This window comes from Aquarana catesbeiana, linkage group LG02 (assembly GCF_042186555.1).
Source record: "Aquarana catesbeiana isolate 2022-GZ linkage group LG02, ASM4218655v1, whole genome shotgun sequence".
Lineage (NCBI taxonomy): Eukaryota > Metazoa > Chordata > Amphibia > Anura > Ranidae > Aquarana > Aquarana catesbeiana.
Window position 1 is genome coordinate 796663557 of NC_133325.1, and position 21691 is coordinate 796685247.

The following is a 21691-nucleotide window of genomic DNA, read 5'->3' on the forward strand; positions in this document are numbered from 1 at the left end:
ACACAGGCTTCACTTTACTTCCTGGTTCGCTTGTCTGTCAACCTCCTGAGAGGAAAAACTTTTTGACATCACCGTTGTAGGCTCCACCCTATGTGTTTTGGCACTAAGAGACGTCGTCTGGGGATTGATATATAATTTACTTCTGAAATCATACACTGGTCCACCATCCATCCCCATCTCTTCTCTAGATCATCAATCCAGTATCCAATGTTTGTTCATATATGTACATGATGCCATAATGCTGTACACATGGAATTCCAAACATGATTGCTGCAGACTGTATAGAATACGGTTTGTCTACAGGTTGAGCAAGGCAGCAATCATATTCGGAATTCCCTGTGTAGAGTTTAATGACATCATGTACATATTACAGGCTATAATACTGTGTATAATAGGGAATAATGAATATGATTGCTGGCTGGCTCAAGCTGTAGACAACCCGTATTATACACAGTCTGTACCTTCTCTTCTAAATCTCTTTCTGTTTCAGCCGCACTGTGTGGGACAGACAGCCAGGGACTGGGCTGGCTCCTCTTCTCTGCTGTGGGTAGGACTGGACTGGTGGAGGAGATGATGTCACATTGAAGTGGGCGGCGCACTGTGTCTACGCTCAGCACCTCATTGTCTGTCACGGAACCTGTCCTGTGCACACACAGTGCCAGCCAGGCTGCCGGGATTGGCAGGGTCTGGTGGGTGGCAGCATCACCACTGATTCTATGTGCACACACAGACAGACCGTGTCTGTGAGGCCTACACACTGCACAGGCTCAGCAGCAAAGCACACAGTGAGTAACACTCGGGACACAGTGACAGTACTACTCCAGCAGAGCCGCATCGGCGAACTGAAATTATGATGATCCATCCGGGCCGGCCTGCATCCTCCTGACTAGGCTAGGCAGTAGTGCTACCTAGTTCACCTAGCGGGAGCGCCAGCCCTGGACAGTACAGCGGTGCTCAAATTAATGGCTTTGCGAGCCTTGCAGCCATTACTTTGACAGGCTGTCACTGAAACCGGCCCACTGAGCCATCGGCCCACCGGGAAACTCCCAGCAGTCCCGATGGCCAATACATGCCTGCACCGACCTACCTGTCACTGTATACACTAATCACACCCCGACCTACCTGTGACCGTATACACCGACCTACCTGTCACCGTATACACTAATCACACACCTACCTGTCACCATATACACTAATCACACCCCAACCTACCTGTCACCATATACACTAATCATACACCGACCTACCTGTCACCATATACACTAATCATACACCGACCTACCTGTCACCATATACACTAATCACACCCGACCTACCTGTCACCATATACACTAATCATACACCGACCTACCTGTCACCATATACACTAATCATACACCGACCTACCTGTCACCATATACACTAATAATACACCGACCTACCTGTCACCATATACACTAATTATACCCCGACCTACTTGCACCTTATACACTAATCATACACCGACCTACCTGTCATTGTTGTGGGGCCCAAAGCAGCTTCCTCATACTTGCCACACACAACTCATGAACCTCATGTGCTCAGATGAGTCATTCATACATTCAGGAGTCATGCTGCTGGCTCGCTCATGTTACAAAACATATTATTGATACTCATGTGCTCTCTTCCTGAGTGAGACATTCACTGACTGGATTTGACTAGCTGCTGCCTGCTTCACACACAGACATCATACAGAAGAGAACCTCGTGTGCTCTGTGATTTATTCAGATCAGAAACTTGAAGCCTTGATGGCTCACACAATCATGTTATAACTAATTTTACAAATCATGAGCTGAGGCTGCTGTTTTTTTAGCTCCCTACTAGGGATGAGCTTCGAGTTTGAGTCGAACTCATGTTCGACTCGAACATCAGCTGTTTGCCAGTTCGCCAAACAGCGAACAATTTGGGGTGTTTGCGGCAAATTCGAAAGCCGCGGAACACCCTTTAAAAGTCTATGGGAGAAATTAAAAGTGCTCATTTTAAAGGCTTATAATGCATGATATTGTCATAAAAAGTGTTTGGGGACCTGGGTCCTGCCCCAGGGGACATGGATCAATGCAAAAAAAAGTTTTAAAAAGTTTTTTCGGGAGCAGTGATTTTAATGATGCTTAAAGTGAAACAATAAAAGTGTAATATTCCTTTAAGTTTCGTACCTGGGGGGTGTCTATAGTATGCCTGTAAAGGGGCGCATGTTTCCCGTGTTTATAACAGTCTGACAGCAAAATGACATTTCAAAAGGAAAAAAAAGTCATTTAAAACTACTCGCGGCTATTAATGAATTGCCGGTCTGACAATACACATAAAAGATCATTGACAAAAACAGCATGGGAACCAAAATTAAAAAAAAAAAAATGACGTGGGGGTCCCCCTAAATTCCATACCCTTCAGGTCTGGTATGGATATTAAGGGGAACCCCGGCCAAAATAAAAAAAAATGGCGTGGCGTCCCCCTCAAAATCTATACCAGACCCTTCAGGTCTGGTATGGATTTTAAGGGGAACCCCGGCCAAAAAAAAAAATGGCGTGGGGTCCCCCCAAAAATCCATACCAGACCCTTATCCGAGCACGCAACCTCGCAGGCCGCAGGAAAAGAGGGGGGACGAGAGAGCAGCCCCCCTCCTGAACCATACCAGGCCACATGCCCTTAACATTGGGAGGGTGCTTTGGGGTAGCCAAACAAGGGGACCCCCAGATCCCGGCCCTCCCCCTGCGTGAAATGGTACCTAACATTTCACAAAAAAGTGTCAAAAATGTTAAAAATTACAAGAGACAGTTTTTGACAATTCCTTTATTTAAATGCTTCTTCTTTCTTCTATCTTCTATCTTCCTTTGGTTTCTTCCTCCATCTTCTTCTGGTTCTTCCTCCGGTGTTCTCATCCTGCATCTTCCTCCGCGATGTCGGTGTCTTCTTCCCTTCTCCTCGGGCCGCTCCGCATCCATGATGGCATGGAGGGAGGCTCCCACTGTGTGACGCTTCTCCTCTTCTGACGGTTCCTAAATAACGGGGGCTGGGTCACCCATTATGTAACCCCGCCCCCTTCTGACATCACGGGTAATGCCACAGGGAAGTCCCCGTCAAGTCCCCGTGCATCAGAGGGGGGCGGGGTCACTGGGTGGCTCCGCCCCCATTATTTAGGAACCATCAGAAGAGGAGAAGTGTCACACAGCGGGAGCCTCTCTCCATGCCATCATGGATGCGGAGCGGCCCGAGGAGAAGAAGATAAGACGCCGTGGAGGAAGATGCCGGATGAGAACACCACGGAGGAAGAACCAGAAGAACCAGAAGAAGAAGAAGAAGAAGAAGATGGAGGAAGAAACCGAAGTAAGTTATAAGATAGAAGAAGCATTTAAATAAAGAAATTGTCAAAAACTGTCTCTTGCCATTTTTAACATTTTTGACACTTTTTTTGTGAAATGGTAGGGGTACTTACCCCCTTACCATTTCACACAGGGGGGAGGGCCCAGATCTGGGGGTCCCCTTGTTAAAGGGGGCTTCCAGATTCCGATAAGCCCCCTTGCCCGCAGACCCCCACAACCACCGGGCAAGGGTTGTGGGGATGAGGCCCTTGTCCCCATCAACATGGGGACAAGGTGTTTTGGGGGGCTACCCCAAAGCACCCTCCCAATGTTGAGGGCATGTGGCCTGGTACGGTTCTAAATATAAATATATAGATCTAAATTATATAAATATAATCAACACAGTCCATATAAAGTGATAAGGTGTCTTCATGCAATGTGCACTCCTCCCCCTTCAGTTGTACCCTCACCTTAAGGGCTTAGGAAATAAGCCAAAAGATGTTTTCAGCAGATATCCTGGACCATCCTTCTATCTCCTATAAGTATACTGGCTGCTGTGTGCTGGTACTCCTCCCTGGTTACCTCCTGCTCCTGATAATAGTCCAGCTTTAGGAGGATACCAGTTTTCTCCTTGTCACTTCCAATAAGCCTCCTCGCATATGCCACATAAGAAGAATAATAGAGGCATACAATAGTGTGATACCATCTAAAAAATGTTTAATCTTAAAAACGCTCAAAGTTCATACAACTCACATTTACATAGTAACAAAATGCTGTAATGCTGTGGTGGTGAGGGGGGATAGGGTCGCCTGAATCCCAGATCTTCAGCCCCGGTTTCTCAGAGTTCAATCTATCCTCTGCCTCCACTCCAGATCACTTCCTGCTTCCCACACGTCAGACAATCAGGCTCCTCCTACCGGTTTCATCACAAATCTCATGACTTCCTCCGGGATTACTCCCAGAGTAATAGCGGCTATAGTGAATTGTCGGGTCTCGGCAATACAGATAAAAGTCATTGAAAAAAATGACATGGGATCCCCCCAGTCCATTACCAGGCCCTTTGGGTCTGGTATGAATATTAACCACTTAAGCCCCGGACCATTTGGCTGGCCAAAGACCAGAGCACTTTTTGCGATTCGCTTTAAATGACAATTGCGCAGTCATGCGACGTGGCTCCCAAACAAAGTTGATGCCTTTTTTTTCCCCACAGATATAGCTTTCTTTTGGTGGTATTTGATCACCTCTGCAGTTTTTATTTTTTGCGCTATAAACAAAAATAGAGCGACAATTTTGAAAAGAACTCAATATTTTTTACTTTTTGCTATAATAAATATCCCCAAAAAATATATAGAAAAACACATTCTTTCCTCAGTTTAAGCTGATACGTATTCCTCTACATATTTTTGGTAAAAAAAAAATCGTAATAAGCATTTATTGATTGGTTTGCGCAAAAGTTATAGCGTCTACAAAATAGGGGTTAGTTTTATGGCATTTTTGTAAATATTTTTTTTTTACTAGTAATGGCGGCAATCTGCGATTTTATTCCAGACACATCGGAGAATTTTGACACATTTTTGGGACCATTGTAATTTTTACAGCGATCAGTGCTATAAAATTGCACTGATTACTGTAAAAATGACACTGGCAGTGAAGGGGTTAACCACTAGCTGGCTAGGAAGGGGTTAAGTGTGTCCTAGGGAGTGGTTACGAGAGACATATCACTGATCATAGCTCCCCATCACAGGGAGCTATGATCAATGACAGTGTCACTAGGCAGAACGGGGAGATGCTTGTTTACATTAGCATCCCCCCGTTCTTCAGCTCCGTGAGATGATCGCGGGTATCCCTGCGGACATCAAGTCCGCGGGACCCGTGATCCTACTCACGGAGCTCTTGGCAGGGTCACGCGTGCACAGCTGGCAGAACACACGCGACTGCAAATTCAAAGGGTTGTACAAGTACGCCCATTTGCCCGGCCATGCCATTCTGCCAACTTAAATTTACATGCGGTGCTTGGCAAGTGGTTAAGGGGAACCCCGAACCAAAATTTAAAAAAATTTGCATGGGGTCCCCCAAATTCCATACCAGGCTCTTCGGGTCTGGTATGGATATTAAGGGGAACCCTGCGGCAATTTAAAAAAAAATGGCGTAGGGGTCCCCTCAAAATCCATACCAAAACCTTCAGGTCTGGTATGGATTTTAAGGGGGACCCCACACCAAAATAAAAAAAAAAATGGTGTGGGGGTCCCCCAAATATCCATACCAGACCCTTATCTGAGCACGCAACCTGGCAGGCTGCAGGAAAAGGGGGGGTGAGAGAGCACCCCCCTCCTGAACCGTACCCGGCCACATGCCCTGATCATGGAGAGGGTGCTTTGGGGTAGCAACCCAAAGCACCTTGTCCCCATGTTGATGGGGACAAGGGCCTCATCCCCACAACCCTTGCCCGGTGGTTATGGGGGTCTGTGGGTGGGGGGCTTATCAGAATCTGGAAGCCTTGTTTAAGAAGAGGACCCCCAGATCCTGGTCTCCCCCCATGTGAAATGGTAACGGGGTACAAATGTACCCCTACCATTTCACAAAAAGTGTCAAAATAGTACAAAAGACAAGACAGCTTGGGGCAAGTTCTTTATTAAAAAATAAAAATGTTCCACAAAGTCCATTCATCTTCTTCTCTCGCTCCACCGATGGACCGAAAAAAAAACAAACCGTGACTGACCCACCTCCATGGGAGGCATCCGCCGTATGACGCGTTTTCGCTTTGACAGTTCTTATATAACTGAAGGCGGGGCCACACAGTGACGTTCCCGGGTGACCCCGCCCCCTCTGATGCACTGGGACTTCCCCATGGCTTTCCCGGTGCGTCAGAGGGGGCAGGGCCACACATTTACATAACCGTGTGACCCCGCCCCCTCTGACGCCCCAGGAAAGCCATGGGGAAGTCCCCATGCGTCAGAGGGGGGTGAGGTCACCCGGGAATGGACTTCGTGGAACATTTTTATTTTTTTATTTTTTAATAAAGGACTTGTCCCCAAGCTGTGTCTTGTCTTTTTTAACATTTTGACACTTGACACTTTTTTTGTGAAATGGTAGGGGTACATTTGTACCCCATTACCATTTCACATGGGGGGAGGCTGGAATCTGGGGGTCCCCTTGTTAAAGGGGGCTTCCAGATTCCGATAAGCCCCCTGCCCGCAGACCCCCACAACCACTGAGAAAGGGTTGTGGGGATGAGGCCCTTGTCCCCATCAACATGGGGACAAGGTGCTTCAGGGGGCCTGGTATGGTTCAGAAGAGGGGGCGCTCTCTCGTCCCCCCATCTTTTCCTGCGACCTGCCAGGTTGTGTCCTCGGATAAGGGTCTGGTATGGATTTTTGGGGGGACCCCCACGCCATGTAAAAAAAAAAAAATTGGCACAGGGTTTCCCTTAAATAATTTTGGGGGGCCCCCAGGCCATTTTTTTAAAATTTAGCACAGGGTTCCCCTTAATATCCATACCAGACCTGAAGGGCCTGGTATGGAATTTGGGGGGACCCCTGCACAATTTTTAAAAAAAATTTTGGTTCAGGGTTCCCCTTAATATTCATACCAGACCCAAAGGGCCTGTTAATGGACTGGGGGATCCCATGCCATTTTTTTTCAATGACTTTTATCTGTATTGCCGAGACCCGACAATTCACTATAGCCGCTATTACTTTTAAATGACTTTTTTTCCTTTAGAAATGTCATTTTGTGCAGGGACTGTTCTAAACATGGGAGAAATGAGCCACTTTACAGGTATACTATAGACACCCCCCAGGTACAAAATTTAAAGGAATATTTCACTTTTATTGTTTCACTTTAAGCATTAATAAAATCACTGCTTCTGAAAAAAACTAACGTTTTTAAAACTTTTTTTGCATTGATACATGTCCCCTGGGGCAGGACCCGGGTCCCCAATCACTTTTTATGAAAATACCTTGCATATTAACCCTTAAAATTGGCACTTTTAATTTTTCACGTTCGTGTCCCATAGACTTTAACAGTGATCGCGTGTTTGAACAAATTTTATGCATTTTCGCAAGTTCTGCTGCGAACTGAACCGGAAGGGTGTTCGGCTCATTCCTACTAGAGAGTATGAGGTTTTGAGAAGAGCGGAGAGGACTGTTTGGGTGATAATTGGAGACAAGATTGGTGATGTAGCTCGGGGCAGACTTGTGAATGGCTTTGTATGTTATTGTTAGTATTTTGAATTTAAATATCAGCGCGAATTATCAGTCATACATGACATGAGGATTGTACACATAGATGTTCCAAACAGTCAGTGGAACAGAGAAGACATGATGAGGAAGTGATAGAAGTGGAGTTAAACTTCTATAACACTCATTCAAAAAAATACTCAGCCAAAAAACATGCTGTCTTTGCCTGCTGCTGTCTGTGCGCAGCCCCTCTCCTTATGTATAATACATCCCACCTTCTTGTATAGTACAACTCCCCCCCTCTTGTATAGTACATTCCCTTTCTTGTATAGTACACCCCCCCTTATTGTATAGTACATTCCCCTTATTGTATAGTACAGGGCCCCCCCTCTCCTGTATAGTACAACTCCCCCCCTTTATTGTATAGTACATTCCCCTTATTGTATAGTACATTACCCTTATTGTATAGTACAGCCCTGTCACAGGCCCCTATCATCAACAGGATTATGTCTGCCATAAATGCTTCCTTTGTCTGGTACCAGCATGATCCAAGGTCCCTTGGCCCACCCAGTCACTTTACCAGTTTTTAATAGGAAATCAGAAGGACTTGTAGAAACACCAGGGATTTCACACAAAGGAAGAAATACAAAGAGAACAGGAGACATTCTCATACAAGTACATGGTACAGCAGGCACATATCAGGAATTTTGAAATGTTGGCAGGGCCGGACTGGCCTACTGGGATACCGGGAAAATTCCCGGTAGGCTGCCCGCCCTGGGGCCGCTTTGATCTGTGGCTACAGGCTGCAGTGCTCCCACCTACTCCTCTTCTTTGTCACACACAGCGGGAGTGCTGTGTGTCACGGAGCTGGGTCTGTGTGTTGTCTGTGGCGCTATTACAAGGTCCCCCCCCAGACTGGCTGGTGTGATAGTAGATTGAATCTGTGTTCCGCCTATCACACAGGGCGGTCTAGGGGGGCGGGACCTTGTTACAGCGCCGCCGACAACACACAGACCCAGCTCTGTGACACACAGTAGGAGATGTCCGCTGTGTATGTGATCAAGAGCAGGCTATGGTGAGTCTGCATTTATAGGCACAGCGAGGCCACATTGAGGCTGCGATTTTGGGCAGTCAGGCTGAAATTATGGGCACATTGAGGCTGCATCGATGGCACAGTGAGGCTGCATCGATGGCACAGTAAGGCTGCGATTTTGGGCACAGTGAGGCTGCAATTTTGGGCAGTCAGGCTGCAATTATGGGCACATTGAGGCTGCATCGATGGCACAGTGAGGCTGCGATTATGGGCACAGTGAGGCTGCGATTATGGGCACAGTGAGGCTGCGATTTTGGGCACAGTGAGGCTGCGATTTTGGGCACAGTGAGGCTGCGATTTTGGGCACATTGAGGCTGCATCGATGGCACAGTGAGGCTGTGATTTTGGGCACAGTGAGGCTGCAATTATGGGCACAGTGAGGCTGCATTGATGGGCACATTGAGGCTGCGATTATGGGCACAGTGAGGCTGCGATTATGGGCACATTGAGGCTGCATTAATGGGCACAGTGAGGCTGCGATTATGGGCACATTGAGGCTGCGATTATGGGCACATTGAGGCTGCGATTATGGGCACATTGAGGCTGCGATTATGGGCACATTGAGGCTGCGATTATGGGCACATTGAGGCTGCAATTATGGGCACATTGAGGCTGCATTGATGGGCACAGTGAGGCTGTGATTATGGGCACAGTGAGGCTGTGATTATGGGCACAGTGAGGCTGTGATTATGGGCACAGTGAGGCTGTGATTATGGGCACAGTGAGGCTGTGATTATGGGCACAGTGAGGCTGCATTGATGGGCACATTGAGGCTGCAATTTTGGGCACAGTGAGGCTGCGATTATGGACAAATTGAGCCTGCGATTATGGGCACAGTGAGGCTGCCACTATGGGCACAGTGAGGCTGCCATTATGGGCACAGTGAGGCTGCCATTATGGGCACAGTGAGGCTGCCATTATGGGCACAGTGAGGCTACGATTAAGGACACAGTGAGGCTGCGATTATGGGCACAGTGAGGCTGTGATTATGGGCACAGTGAGGCTGTGATTATGGGCACAGTGAGGCTGTGGTTATGGGCACAGTGAGGCATGTTCTGCAGTGAGCTCCCTTCCTACTGTATTAGGCACCCCAGGGTGGCAGAAAACAAGAGATATATGTCACCAGCATACCAAGAAAATATAAGGGTCCAAAGCAGTGGGAGAACTATCAGGGTTGCAAAGGTTGCCTTGCCACTGGGCCCTGGTGTTCTGCCACTGTGGGGTTCCCCAGCCTCCTCTTGCTGTCCTGCCCCTGCTATTGACAGCGCTGGTCTGGTATCTTTTGGAATTTACAGGCTGGTTCGCCTGTCCTAAGGATGGGAGAAATCAGTCTGTTTTTTCAGTAACAGAGTCCTGGTGGAGTCCTTCCTGCAACTCGCTCTTCTCCCTGCCAATGAGGATGCAGTGGAAGAAGCAGATTGGGCGGCCGTGGTTGTGTGAGCACTTGTATTATGCAGTGTCAGTGAGCAGAGGGAGGGGGGAGGAATCACCTGCAGGAGCTGACTGGGCACACTCTCCCTCTTAGACATTGCTTTTTTGTTAAAAAAAAAAATTAATTGGGGGGGGCACATGGTGGGGCACAGCATAATGTTGGGGGGGTCAGGGCCCCCTCTGCCCCCCCCCTAGTGACACCATTGACTCCTAGCCCTATGTGCTTTCATATCTGTCTTATCGATATATAATACACTCTTCAAATGTGCTTTAAAATGCATGGTTTTCCCTTTCATGAACAAGAAAATAATGATGTTATGATGTTGGGCTGGTATAATAATGTTATGGGGCTGGTATGACATTTTTTTCAGGGCTGGTTTATATTCCCAGTCCGGCCCTGAGTGTTGGGTTCACATATTCTTTAATGTCTCTCAGACTTTTATCTTCCTTCCCTCTACCTTGGTTTGCCTCCCAAATCTAATCTAGTTTTGTACATCTATATTGTGTGATGTCATTGATTCTGTCTTTTTAAGCTTTGGCCTTGTTTCCCCTCCTCTGTAAGAAAGAATTAGCCGTTCACACAAACCTTTTCCAATTTGGTTATTTTTCACTCTCTAGGGAAGCCCTTCAATGTTCCATTCCCTCAAATATTCCCTACATTGGACTCTATTTATCAGTTTTTACCTTAATTTCTTTTTGTAATGTATAAAAGATGTTACACAGAGTAAATAAATACCAAAAATATCATGCTTTAAAATTGTGCATGCACACGAAACGACGATAAACAACATAAATTTTACTATCCATAGGCGACTCTTTTTAAAAGCCTTTACAGGTTACCACTTTACATTTACAGAGGAGGTTTAGTGCTAAAATTACTGCCCATTATCTGATATTTAGACCATTACCTCACATTTGTGGGACCATCACTTTTTGCGTGTGTGTGCGACCAATGCGCATTCGCCTTACTCGCTAGCACAGGGGGAAGGAGGCACTTTAATTTTGTTTTTTTATTTAATTATTTATTGTTATTTTTTTATTTTTACACTGTTACTTAAAAAAAATCTTTTTTAATTATTTATTTTATTTTTAAGCTTTTGCTTTAATTTTTTTTTTAAATCACCGTTTATTGCTGTCACAGGTTATGTAAACATCCTTTGCAAAGGCAGTGGACCGGGATATACACAGCACAACCATAATGCTTGGCTTCACAGTTATGGCACAAAATAATCCCTCTGTCACATTGGGCAGGTAGTGGCACCCGCCACCCACCAAATACAACTCATTTACCTGAATGGGGACACGCTGCCACCATGTGGTTGTGGAATGGTGGTGCAGATTTTTAGGGGTTAACACAGACAGTGAGGAGGTGACATAACGCTTCCTCACTGATTGTCAAACGTCCTCTAAACAGCGATTCACCTTCAGAGGACAACGCTTATGTAAATTGGCTCAATTGTTTTATTTTCTCTCCAGCCCCTGAGTATTCATCTCTCCTATCAGTGATCAGTAATCCTCAGCTGGCATTGATATAAACTTTGATCACATTTCTGATCTGTCTTCTCTTCCCAGGTCTCCTGTATATGATGATCATATCGGTGTCATCAGGAACGGTGTATGTACAGAGCGGATCAGACATCACTGACTGTGGTATGAAATGTCCTGAGGATGAAGTTACTGTGGAGCTGTACAGACAATGCAGAGGAGAGGAGAGAACATTGCTGGAAAATCTTTGTTTTATCAATGCCACTAAATCTCATGACTCCAGACTTCAACTGCACACAGGGAGCGGCTGCTGGAAGCTGACACATGCCAGGAAGGATGACTCCTGTGTGTATAAGGTTTGGTGTCACTGTGAATGGGGACATCTAATATCCTCTACAGAGATCCGTGTACTGGGTAAGAGTCCATATACCATATAAAAGTTCTTCTCCCCCAGAGGGGGGCTAATGCATTGGTCTTTTTGCATTGCTCTGCATGTTTTCCACCATTGCTGCCTCGTGTGGGAGAGCAGTGGTGAGATCAGGGGGGTCAGTGATGGGATTGGGGGGGTCAGTGGTGGGATGGGGGGGTCAGTGGTGGGATCGGGGGGGTCAGTGGTGGGACATTAAGCTCCATAAGAGGAGGTGACCCAGTATGTGATTGCCAGACTGAACCTTCCTGACATTTCTTTTTTTTATTAAAAGGATAACTAAACCCCAAAATAAAAATGTAATAAATTGCAGCTTACCGTCCTTAACCACTTCCTGACCGGCGCACACTGATGTACGTCGGCAGAATGGCACGGCTGGGCAAATGGACTTACAGTAAGGTGACCAGATTTTCAAAATGAAATCCGGGGACATTTTTTTTTGGCAAATGGTAAACGATTTTATAAGCTTATATTCCTCAAATTATATATGCAGTGTATGTGGTATATGTTTATGGAAGGATTATATGATATACACGTTAATTCTCACATTTCGTCCATGAGATTAAAAAAAATAAAAATTCTTTAGAATTTTTTGGGATACGACTACCAAATGTTAGGAAGATAAGATGGAGATAAAACTTTTCAATGCATATTTTGTATTTTATTCTTGCCAAAGAATTTTGGTTCAACAATAACAACGAACAATAAATTAACAATTCAGAACAGTAAAAGATTGCATGGTAACAACACTTAGGATACCTTCGAACATAAATAATCAAATATTAATAGCTGTTATAAGACTACAAATGTACGGTAAAGTGCCGCTAAAAATAGCGGCGCTTTACCGCCAACCCCGCCCCAGTGTGAAAGCAGATGTCATTTGTGGACTGAGCTCCTGTATGTTTCATTGGATTCACGAATAGTTTTTTTGGACAGTTTTGATATACACAGCTCTAATTGGACAATAATTGTATGGTTTTTGCACAATTGACTATCACATATACAAAAACATATTTGGGGGGCACACCCTACAATGCGTTTAAATTCAAGATGGTGCTGCTATAAGACCTACAAACAGTACAAAACAGATTACAGTGCACACATACAAGAATGACATTTCCTGCAAGGCTAGTTAAAAACACCTGAACATATTCAAAAAAATAAGCCCGCTTACTGAGACAAAGTACCCCGAATTAGAGGGGAAACATATTACAGCGCACACATTCAAGAATAACATTTCCTGCAATGCTAGTTAAAGAAAACTCTCATGTATATTTGATTTTTTTTTTTATATAATCAATTGCATATTTTATATATATATATATATATATAGATATATATCTATATCGAGAGAGAGAGAGATCGATATATATCTATATAGATATATATATTTATATATATAGTGCCACGTGAGTGCTGCCTGTCAGTGCCCACCAGTGAAGGAGAAAAATTTTATCATGTTATGCAGCTAGCATAAAAACTCACCTGCTTGTGGCCATTCACTCTGTACTACTTCTTGCCTACAATTCCCATAGTGCCTTGCAGGACTGGAGGGAAGGGGAGGAACGCTGTACTCTGTCCTCTCCCCTATGCTGCCAGGACGCGATTGGAGGAGGGAGCAGAGGTAGGAGGAGAGGGGCGGGATGCTGGAAGAGTCATGTCACGTGATGGATTTTTTAGCTGAGGAGGAGTGGCGGCTACTAACTATACTAGCACAGCATAGGCAGGCTGGAGCCACTCCAGCTCCTCCTCTATAATCACTCTACACAGCTCTGCATGTGCTATCTCTTGGGGAAACGCCCCCGTCCACCAGGAAAACGCCCCCGTCCACCAGGAAAACGCCCCCGTCCATCGGGAAATGCCCCCATCCATCGGGAAACTGTAGCAGCCTGGCTGCCCAAATGCCGACCGGCACAACCGGGGACAAAAGCGGGGACAAACGGGGTCCGGGGATCATAGTCGGAAAACGGGGACGTCTGGTCACCTTAACTTACAGGTACGTCCATTTGAATTCCCAGCCGTGCCATTGCCGCTGGCCGGGAGCTCCGTGAGTCGGGTCACGGGTCCCGCAGACTCAATCACCGTGGGGATACCTGCGATCGCCTCACAGAGAGGATGAACAGGGAGATGTTGATGTAAACAGCATCTCCCCGTTCTGCCTAGTGACAGTGTGACTGATCTCTGCTCCCTGTCATCGGGAGCAGTGATCAGGTAGTGACACAGCTAGCCCATCCCCCCTACAGACATACCTAACCCCTCCCCGCCCCCTAGTGGTTAACCCCTTCACTGCCAGTGTCATTTACACAGTAATCAGTGCATTTTTAATCGCACTGATCGCTGTATAAATGACAATGGTCCTAAAAATGTCCGACATGTCCGCCATAATGTCGCAATCACAATAAAAATCGCTGATCGCCGCCATTACTAGTAAAAAAAAAAATGTATTAATAAAAATGCCATAAAACTATCCCCTATCTTGTAAACGCTATAACTTTTGCACAAACCAATCAATAAACGCTTATTGCGATTTTTTTTTTTCCAAAAATATGTAGAAGAATACGATTGGCCTAAACTGAGGGAAAAAAATGTTTTTTTATATATTTTTGGGGGATATTTATTATAGCAAAATGTAAAAAATAATGCGTTTTTTTTTCAAAATTGTCGCTCTTATTTTGTTTATAGCGCAAAAAATAAAAATCGCAGAGGTGATCAAATACCACCAAAAGAAAGTTCTATTTATGGGAAAAAAAAGGACGTCAATTTTGTTTGAGAGCCACGTCGCACGACTGCGCAATTGTCAGCTAAAGCGACGCAGTGCCGAATCGCAAAAAGTGCTCTGGTCAGGAAGGGGGTAAATTCTTCCGGAGCTGAAGTGGTTAAAGTGGAAGTCATGCAAAATCTAAAATCGCTGCATCTATAGACACCACGGATCTAATGCCCCATACACACGATCAGAAATTCTGTCAGAAAAAACTTGGATGGTTTTTCTGACGGAATTCCGCTCAAGCTTGCCTTGCATACACATTCTTTTAACCCGCATTTCTACATAAGTGCAACCTTTAATCTTAATAAATTTTGATATTTACTGATTTACACTATGGAGAGCCGTCTTTTCATTTTTCTGGGTCCCTCCTGCTGACTGCCTTATGTGCCTACCGGACGGAGCCATCCTGTCTGTCTCTTTCTATATGGGGAAGTCGTGCTGTGACGGTATCACTGATTGGGCATCAGGTTGATTTACAAGCTTATACAAAGCTTGCCCTTTGGTAAGCGTGCAATTTATTCGGTGGTGGATTTTTTTTCACATGGTGTCATCTGTGGAACTGCAAAGCCTTATTGCACATTTACTGAACATCACTGGAACTTTTAGTTTGGACTTTATTTCACTGTTGGGACTATATATCGGTGTATGTCTTTTTATCACATAATCGCCTTGATTTTTTTATAGTGCTTGTTTTTGACACACTTATGGGTCCATCAGGGATCTTTTTATACATTATTTCCTTATTTATATTTATTATATTTATTTTTTAGTGCAGTTCACGTTTTTTAGTATTTACTGTATTTGTTCATATCTCACAATTATGATTGCAGCTGCAGCTTCTCCTTTTTTACACTGTTTGTTTGTTTAGGCATCGCGGTAATTCTTTTTGGTTTACACATTGCATACACACAGTCACACAAAAGTTCTCTGAACTTTCGACCGTCAAGAACGTGACGTACAACACTACGATGAAAATGAAGTTCAATGCTTCCGAGAATGCGTCAAGTTTTTTCAGAGCATGCATGATTTTTTGCGCATCCGAATTGCATACAGGCGAGCGTATTTTCGGATAGGAACTTTTTCCGACCGAAAAATAGAGAACCTGCTCTCAATCTTTTGCTAGCTGGAATTCTGCCAGAAAAAGTCAGATGGAGCATACACACAGTCGGAATTTCTGACCAAAAGCTCACATCCGACTTTTGCTGGCATAATTTCTGATCGTGTGTATGGGGCATAACACTAACCTCTCTATCTCTGTAAAAGAAAAAATGAGTATACATACCTTTTTGGAAGCCAATCTGAACCGCTCCGACTGGATCCCACTCTGAGCTGTCAGCCATGGGGGCGGGTGCAGAGGAGACAGACGACAACGGAAGCCCCATAGTAACTCTATGGGTGACGTCACTTCCCATTAATTTCACAGCCGTTGTCCTCCGTGTCCTCTGCAGAGCTTCCGCCGCTGGAGATCCGGTCGGATCGGGTCAGATCAGCTTCCAAAAAGGTATGTATACTCATCTTTTCTTTACAGGGATAGAGAGGTTAGTATTAGATCCCTGGTGTCTATAGATGCAGAGATTTTAGATTTTGCATGAACTTCCACTTTAAATATTTTGTCTGCATTTTTAAGTATTTTGTCTGCCAGAAATGCTTCTTCCTTGTCACTTATCGGCTGAACTGAACATATAAACACCTTTTATCTTCCTTCTGTACACTACTACACCTATCATCCCCTATGTAATGGAGGGTAACAAAGGCAGACATGTTTCAAATCCAAATGGGGAAGTAAATATCCCTGCAGGAAAATCCAAGTAAATAAAATTAACAAAAACAAAAAAAAGTATCAAAATGTATCTGTATAGATATGGCTGCACCCCAAATTATTAACTGTACCACGCAGGAAATGAACTGACAGTCATATAACACTGGGGACTGTATGTGGGGAAGAGGATTCAGGTCACATGAGCATTAAGCAGTGTATATAAGTATACAAAAAGAGCTAGCACTCTATTCCATGTATCTGGGCTCTGTGTTGGTGACATTTGACTGATGGTGACTGTCCTCCTCCTGAACTTTCCAGATCCGGTTCTCATCTCCAACATCACCAGTAACTGTAGTCGGTTGGGTGAGGACACGGCTGTGAGCGTCCAGTTCTCTGGAGAAGAGAGCGCTGTGACCTGGGAGGTGGACGGGGAGCCTCTCCCTGGAAGATACCGGCTGATAGATGACAACAGGACGCTGATTATCCCCAGTGTGCAGAGAGACGACACCGAGAGGAGATTCCGGGTCAGGATCACAAACCCGGTCAGTGAGGAGATCCGGGAATACCGGCTGGAGATCAGAGGTGAGAGGGGCAATTACTGGGGGAATAAAGGTGTGTGTGTGTGTGTGTGTGTGTGTGTGTGCGCGCGTGCAGGGCCGCTGTTAGAAATCATGGGCCCAGTACAGCGTACCTGACAGGGCCCCTTGTCCCTGCCCACAACCCCACCCCTGGCTCCGCCCCTGAACCCATGCTGTCATGAAATCTGGGGGAATGGTGGCAGGAGCTGAAACATGTTCCAAAAGGTGAAATTTTAGAGCGGTGTTTTGCCCAAAACAAATAAACATTAAAAGCCAGCAGCTTCACATACTGCAGCTGTTGGTTTTTAATAAATGGATACTTACCTGTCCTGGAGTCCAGCGATGTTGGCACCCACAGCTGATGTTTCCATCAGCTCTCGGGTACTCGGCCACCATTGTGGGTACGGGAACCTGGCAGTGTAGCCTTTTTGGCTTCACGCTGGGAACCCTACTGCGCATGTGCGAGGCCCCGATCCTCTCTTCTATTGGCCTAGCGGCCGGGGGAGGAGGAGGGAGCCCCGCCTTGATGTCACAGCTCCGTGGCAGGGACTCCTGGAAGTGGAAAAGGATACCTGATACCTTGTCGTACCCCCTCCCCCCAAAAGGTGCCAAATGTGGCACTGGAGGGGGGGAGGAATAAGATGAGCAGAAGTTCCACTTTTGGGTGGAGCTCTGATTTAATAACATAATTATAAACTTTTTACACTATGATAAAGCAGCAGAGATCTTATTTTAGAACTTTTTTGACAACTAATTAGCTGGGATGAGCTCAGGTGTGTTCAGGGCATAGTCTGAACACACCTTAGCTTTACCACCAGGAAGCTTTACCAATCATAACTGGATCTGAATGAGAGATCTGTGTTTGGACATCTGTGCCCATTCAGTTTGTGTCCTCCATACACCACAGACTTGTGTCCATTTACATCAGGATATCTCTGATCTGTCACATTTAGGTCTGGAAAAATAGAAAAGGATGTTCTTTTCTTTTCCTTTTTTTTTTTTTTTTTTGACGTGAATGGACACTTCAAAGTCAAGGACAAGTCAATTCATATCTGGACTCCTGTAGACTTACATGGAGCTTTTAATCAGGTCCACATCAATGGCAGCTGGTACTCAAAATTTATGGGGGGACAAAAAAAGTGAAAAATTCAGAAAAAAAAATCAATTGCTGCCACTGTGCCCTTCAAATGCAGCCACTGTGCCATTATACGCAGCTACTGTACCCCTCAATTGCCACTATTGTGCCATCAAACATAGCTACTGTGCCATCATACGCAGCTACTGTACCCACTGGTCCACAGGAAAAACTTACAGGCGGATCTGATTGCAAAGCTTGGGTGAAAAATTCTTAAAGGAGAGTGATTTGGGGGGTGGTAAAAATGCAGCCTGGCTGTGTTTTTACTGTCCCTTCCCCCATCACATGTGTAAAGTAGCATCTCATTATGTGCTCATGGTCATTATCATTATGATCAGAGCACAGCAGGTTCTCTATGGCTCTGTCTGTGTAATATGCTGTGTGGTGCTGACTTTGTTATGGCTGTGCTGTGTTATAGTCTGTAACACACATTACAGCCATAGATTAAGAAAGTCATCACCACACAGTATGTTAGGCCCCTTTCACACGATCGGACCGTTTAGGTCCGCCTGTCAGTTTTGACGGCGAACCTGAATGGGCGCTCCATGTTAGCCTATGGAGCGTCGGATGTCAGCAGAGACATGTCCGCTGACATCCGACCCGGTCTGATCTGCAAAAAGCAGACGGATGGCCCTACGTCCAGGTCCGTCGCTGGTGGTCTGTTTTCATCCGATCCCTCCATAGGCGGCAGCGGCGCCTGACAAGCCCCTCCCCGCTCAGTGAGCAGAGAGGGACCTGTCATCCGCCGGCTCAGCGGAGATCAACGGACTGATCTCCCGCTGAGCCGGCGGACCGAGGCGGACTCCGTAGAAACGGAGTCCGCCTCGTGTGAAAGGGGTCTTACACTGACAGAGCCATAGAGAACCTGCTGTGCTCTGATCATCATAATGACCATGAGCATACAATAGGGAGTGTAGGGACTGAGCCTCAGCCTGTGTGATGTGTCAGTGTGATGTGTAGGGGATTACTTGCCTGTGGACCGGCGTGGGGATTACTCTTTCTTTTAGGCTGGGTTCACACTGGTCCGACAAACGCTCCGACATTGGGAGCTCATGTCGCATGACGTGTGAAATTTAATGTTTCCCTATGGGAGCCGTCCTAACTGGTCCGACACAAGTCGTTCCGACTTTAGAAATGCTCCCTGTACTACTTTGGTCCGACTTTGATCCTACTTCAGCCTATTGACTATCATTGAAGTCGGATCAAAGTCGGATTGCCGTCTTGCATGATCCGACTTCGGCACACGACTTGTGCTCAGATGATCTTGAGGGGGAACTCCGCGCCAAATTTTAAATAAAAATCCGGCATGGGTTCCCCCTCCAAGAGCATACCAGGCCCTTGGGTCTGGTATGGACCTTGAGGGGACCCCCCTATGCCGAAAAAGCGGCGTGGGGGGGTCCCCCCAATCCATACCAGACCCTTATCCGAGCACGCAGCCCGGCCGGACAGGAATGGGGGTGGGGACGAGCGAGCGCCCCCCCCTCCTGAACCGTACCAGGCCGCATGCCCTCAACATGGGGGGGTTGTTGCCTTGGGGGAGGGGGGCGCGCTGCGGCCCCCCCACCCCAAAGCACCTTGTCCCCATGTTGATGAGGACAAGGGCCTCTTCCCGACAACCCTGGCCGTTGGTTGTTGGGGTCTGCGGGCGGGGGGCTTATCGGAATCTGGGAGCCCCCTTTAATAAGGGGGCCCCCAGATCCTGGCCCCCCACCCTATGTGAATGAGTATGGGGTACAGCGTACCCCTACCCATTCACCTAGGGAAAAAGTGTCAATTTAAAAAAAAACACTACACAGATTTTTAAAGCATTTTATTAGACAGCTCCGGGGGTCTTCTTCCGACTTCGGGGGTCTCTCCGGTTCTTCTCCAGGCTCTCCCGGTCTTCTGCCGGGCTTCTCCGCTCTCTTCTGCTCTTTTGCCGCTCTTTTGCTAAAGCGGAGGAGCCCGGTCTTCAATCTTCTGCCCTCCTCTCTTCTTCTGATGTTGACACAACGCTCTCTGGGGCTGGAATGCACTCTGAGCGCTCCGCTCTGACTTATATAGGTGGTGACCACGCCCCCTTATGCCGTCACAGTCCCTGGGCATGCTGGGACTGTGACGTTTTAGGGGGTGTGGTCATCACCCGATGACCACGCCCCCTTATGCCGTCATAGTCCCAGCATGCCCAGGGGCTGTGACGGCATAAGGGGGCGGGGTCACTGCCTATATAAGTCAGAGCAGAGCGCACAGAGAGCATTCTAGCCAGAGAGAGCGTCGTGTCAACATCAGAAGAAGAGAGGAGGGCAGAAGATTGAAGACCGGGCTCCTCCGCTTTAGCAAAAGAGCGGCAAAAGAGCAGAAGAGAGCGGAGAAGCCCGGCAGAAGATCCGGAGAGCGTGGAGAAGAACCGGAGAGACCCCCGAAGTCGGAAGAAGACCCCCGGAGCTGTCTAATAAAATGCTTTAAAAATCTGTGTAGTGCTTTTTTTAAATTGACACTTTTTCCCTAGGTGAATGGGTAGGGGTACGCTGTACCCCATACTCATTCACATAGGGTGGGGGGCCAGGATCTGGGGGCCCCCTTATTAAAGGGGGCTCCCAGATTCCGATAAGCCCCCCGCCCGCAGACCCCGACAACCAACGGCCAGGGTTGTCGGGAAGAGGCCCTTGTCCTCATCAACATGGGGACAAGGTGCTTTGGGGTGGGGGGGCCGCAGCGCGCCCCCCTCCCCCAAGGCAACAACCCCCCCATGTTGAGGGCATGCGGCCTGGTACGGTTCAGGAGGGGGGGCGCTCGCTCGTCCCCACCCCCATTCCTGTCCGGCCGGGCTGCGTGCTCGGATAAGGGTCTGGTATGGATTGGGGGGACCCTCCCACGCCGCTTTTTCGGCGTAGGGGGTTCCCCTCAAGGTCCCCGAGGAAATCATACACTGATACAGAGCAGGGATTGTCTGCCTCCACCCGAAAATGGAGAAAAACTCCCTCTTCTGCTCTCACCTCCTGGGCCCCTCTATTAACCTGATGGGGCCCAGGTAGAGTTGCCACCTCATCCCTTTAAACCCGAACACATATGAATTACACGGGTTCTGAGGCTAATTGAATGCAGATAAGGCACCGAGTGAGTTTAATTACCATCCTAATCAGCCACAGAACCCGTGTAATTAATGTATTCGGGTTTAAAGGGATGAGGTGGCAACCATAGGCCCAGGAAGGTACTATATACGTGTGTGTGTGAGATATGGTGTGGGTGGGCAGGTTTATATATAATAAAGCAGAGATTTGCTGATGTATAAATATTGTAATATAACACTATAGAACGGATAGAGATGTGTTCTAAACATTGTATTTATTTTCTGACAGATCTTCCATCAGATTATAGAAGATCCCGAATACCTCTCATTGCTGGAGTGCTGGTTGATATTATTGGGATTTTGGTGTTTCTGGTGAGTAATTATTACATCTTTCCTTTCTGTGATCGGATTATTCCTCTAGATCAGCAGTTGCCTCTAGAGAGACTCTGTTGATTTAAGATGGATCTATACTGAAAGG

At 46.6% G+C, this 21691-nt stretch overlaps 2 protein-coding genes across 4 annotated transcripts in view; both read left to right on the plus strand.

Moving 5' to 3' along the window:
* LOC141129452 (uncharacterized) overlaps positions 1–21691 on the plus strand; it is a 182991-nt gene that overhangs the window by 118702 nt on the left and 42598 nt on the right. The window lies entirely within an intron of this gene.
* LOC141129453 (uncharacterized) overlaps positions 1–21691 on the plus strand; it is an 88515-nt gene that overhangs the window by 56912 nt on the left and 9912 nt on the right. For both annotated transcript variants that reach the window (XM_073617491.1, XM_073617490.1), the window contains exons 2-4: positions 11589–11915; positions 16770–17033; positions 21503–21585. In XM_073617491.1, the coding sequence (XP_073473592.1) occupies positions 11589–11915; positions 16770–17033; positions 21503–21585 (674 nt within the window). The remainder of the gene's footprint in view (positions 1–11588; positions 11916–16769; positions 17034–21502; positions 21586–21691) is intronic.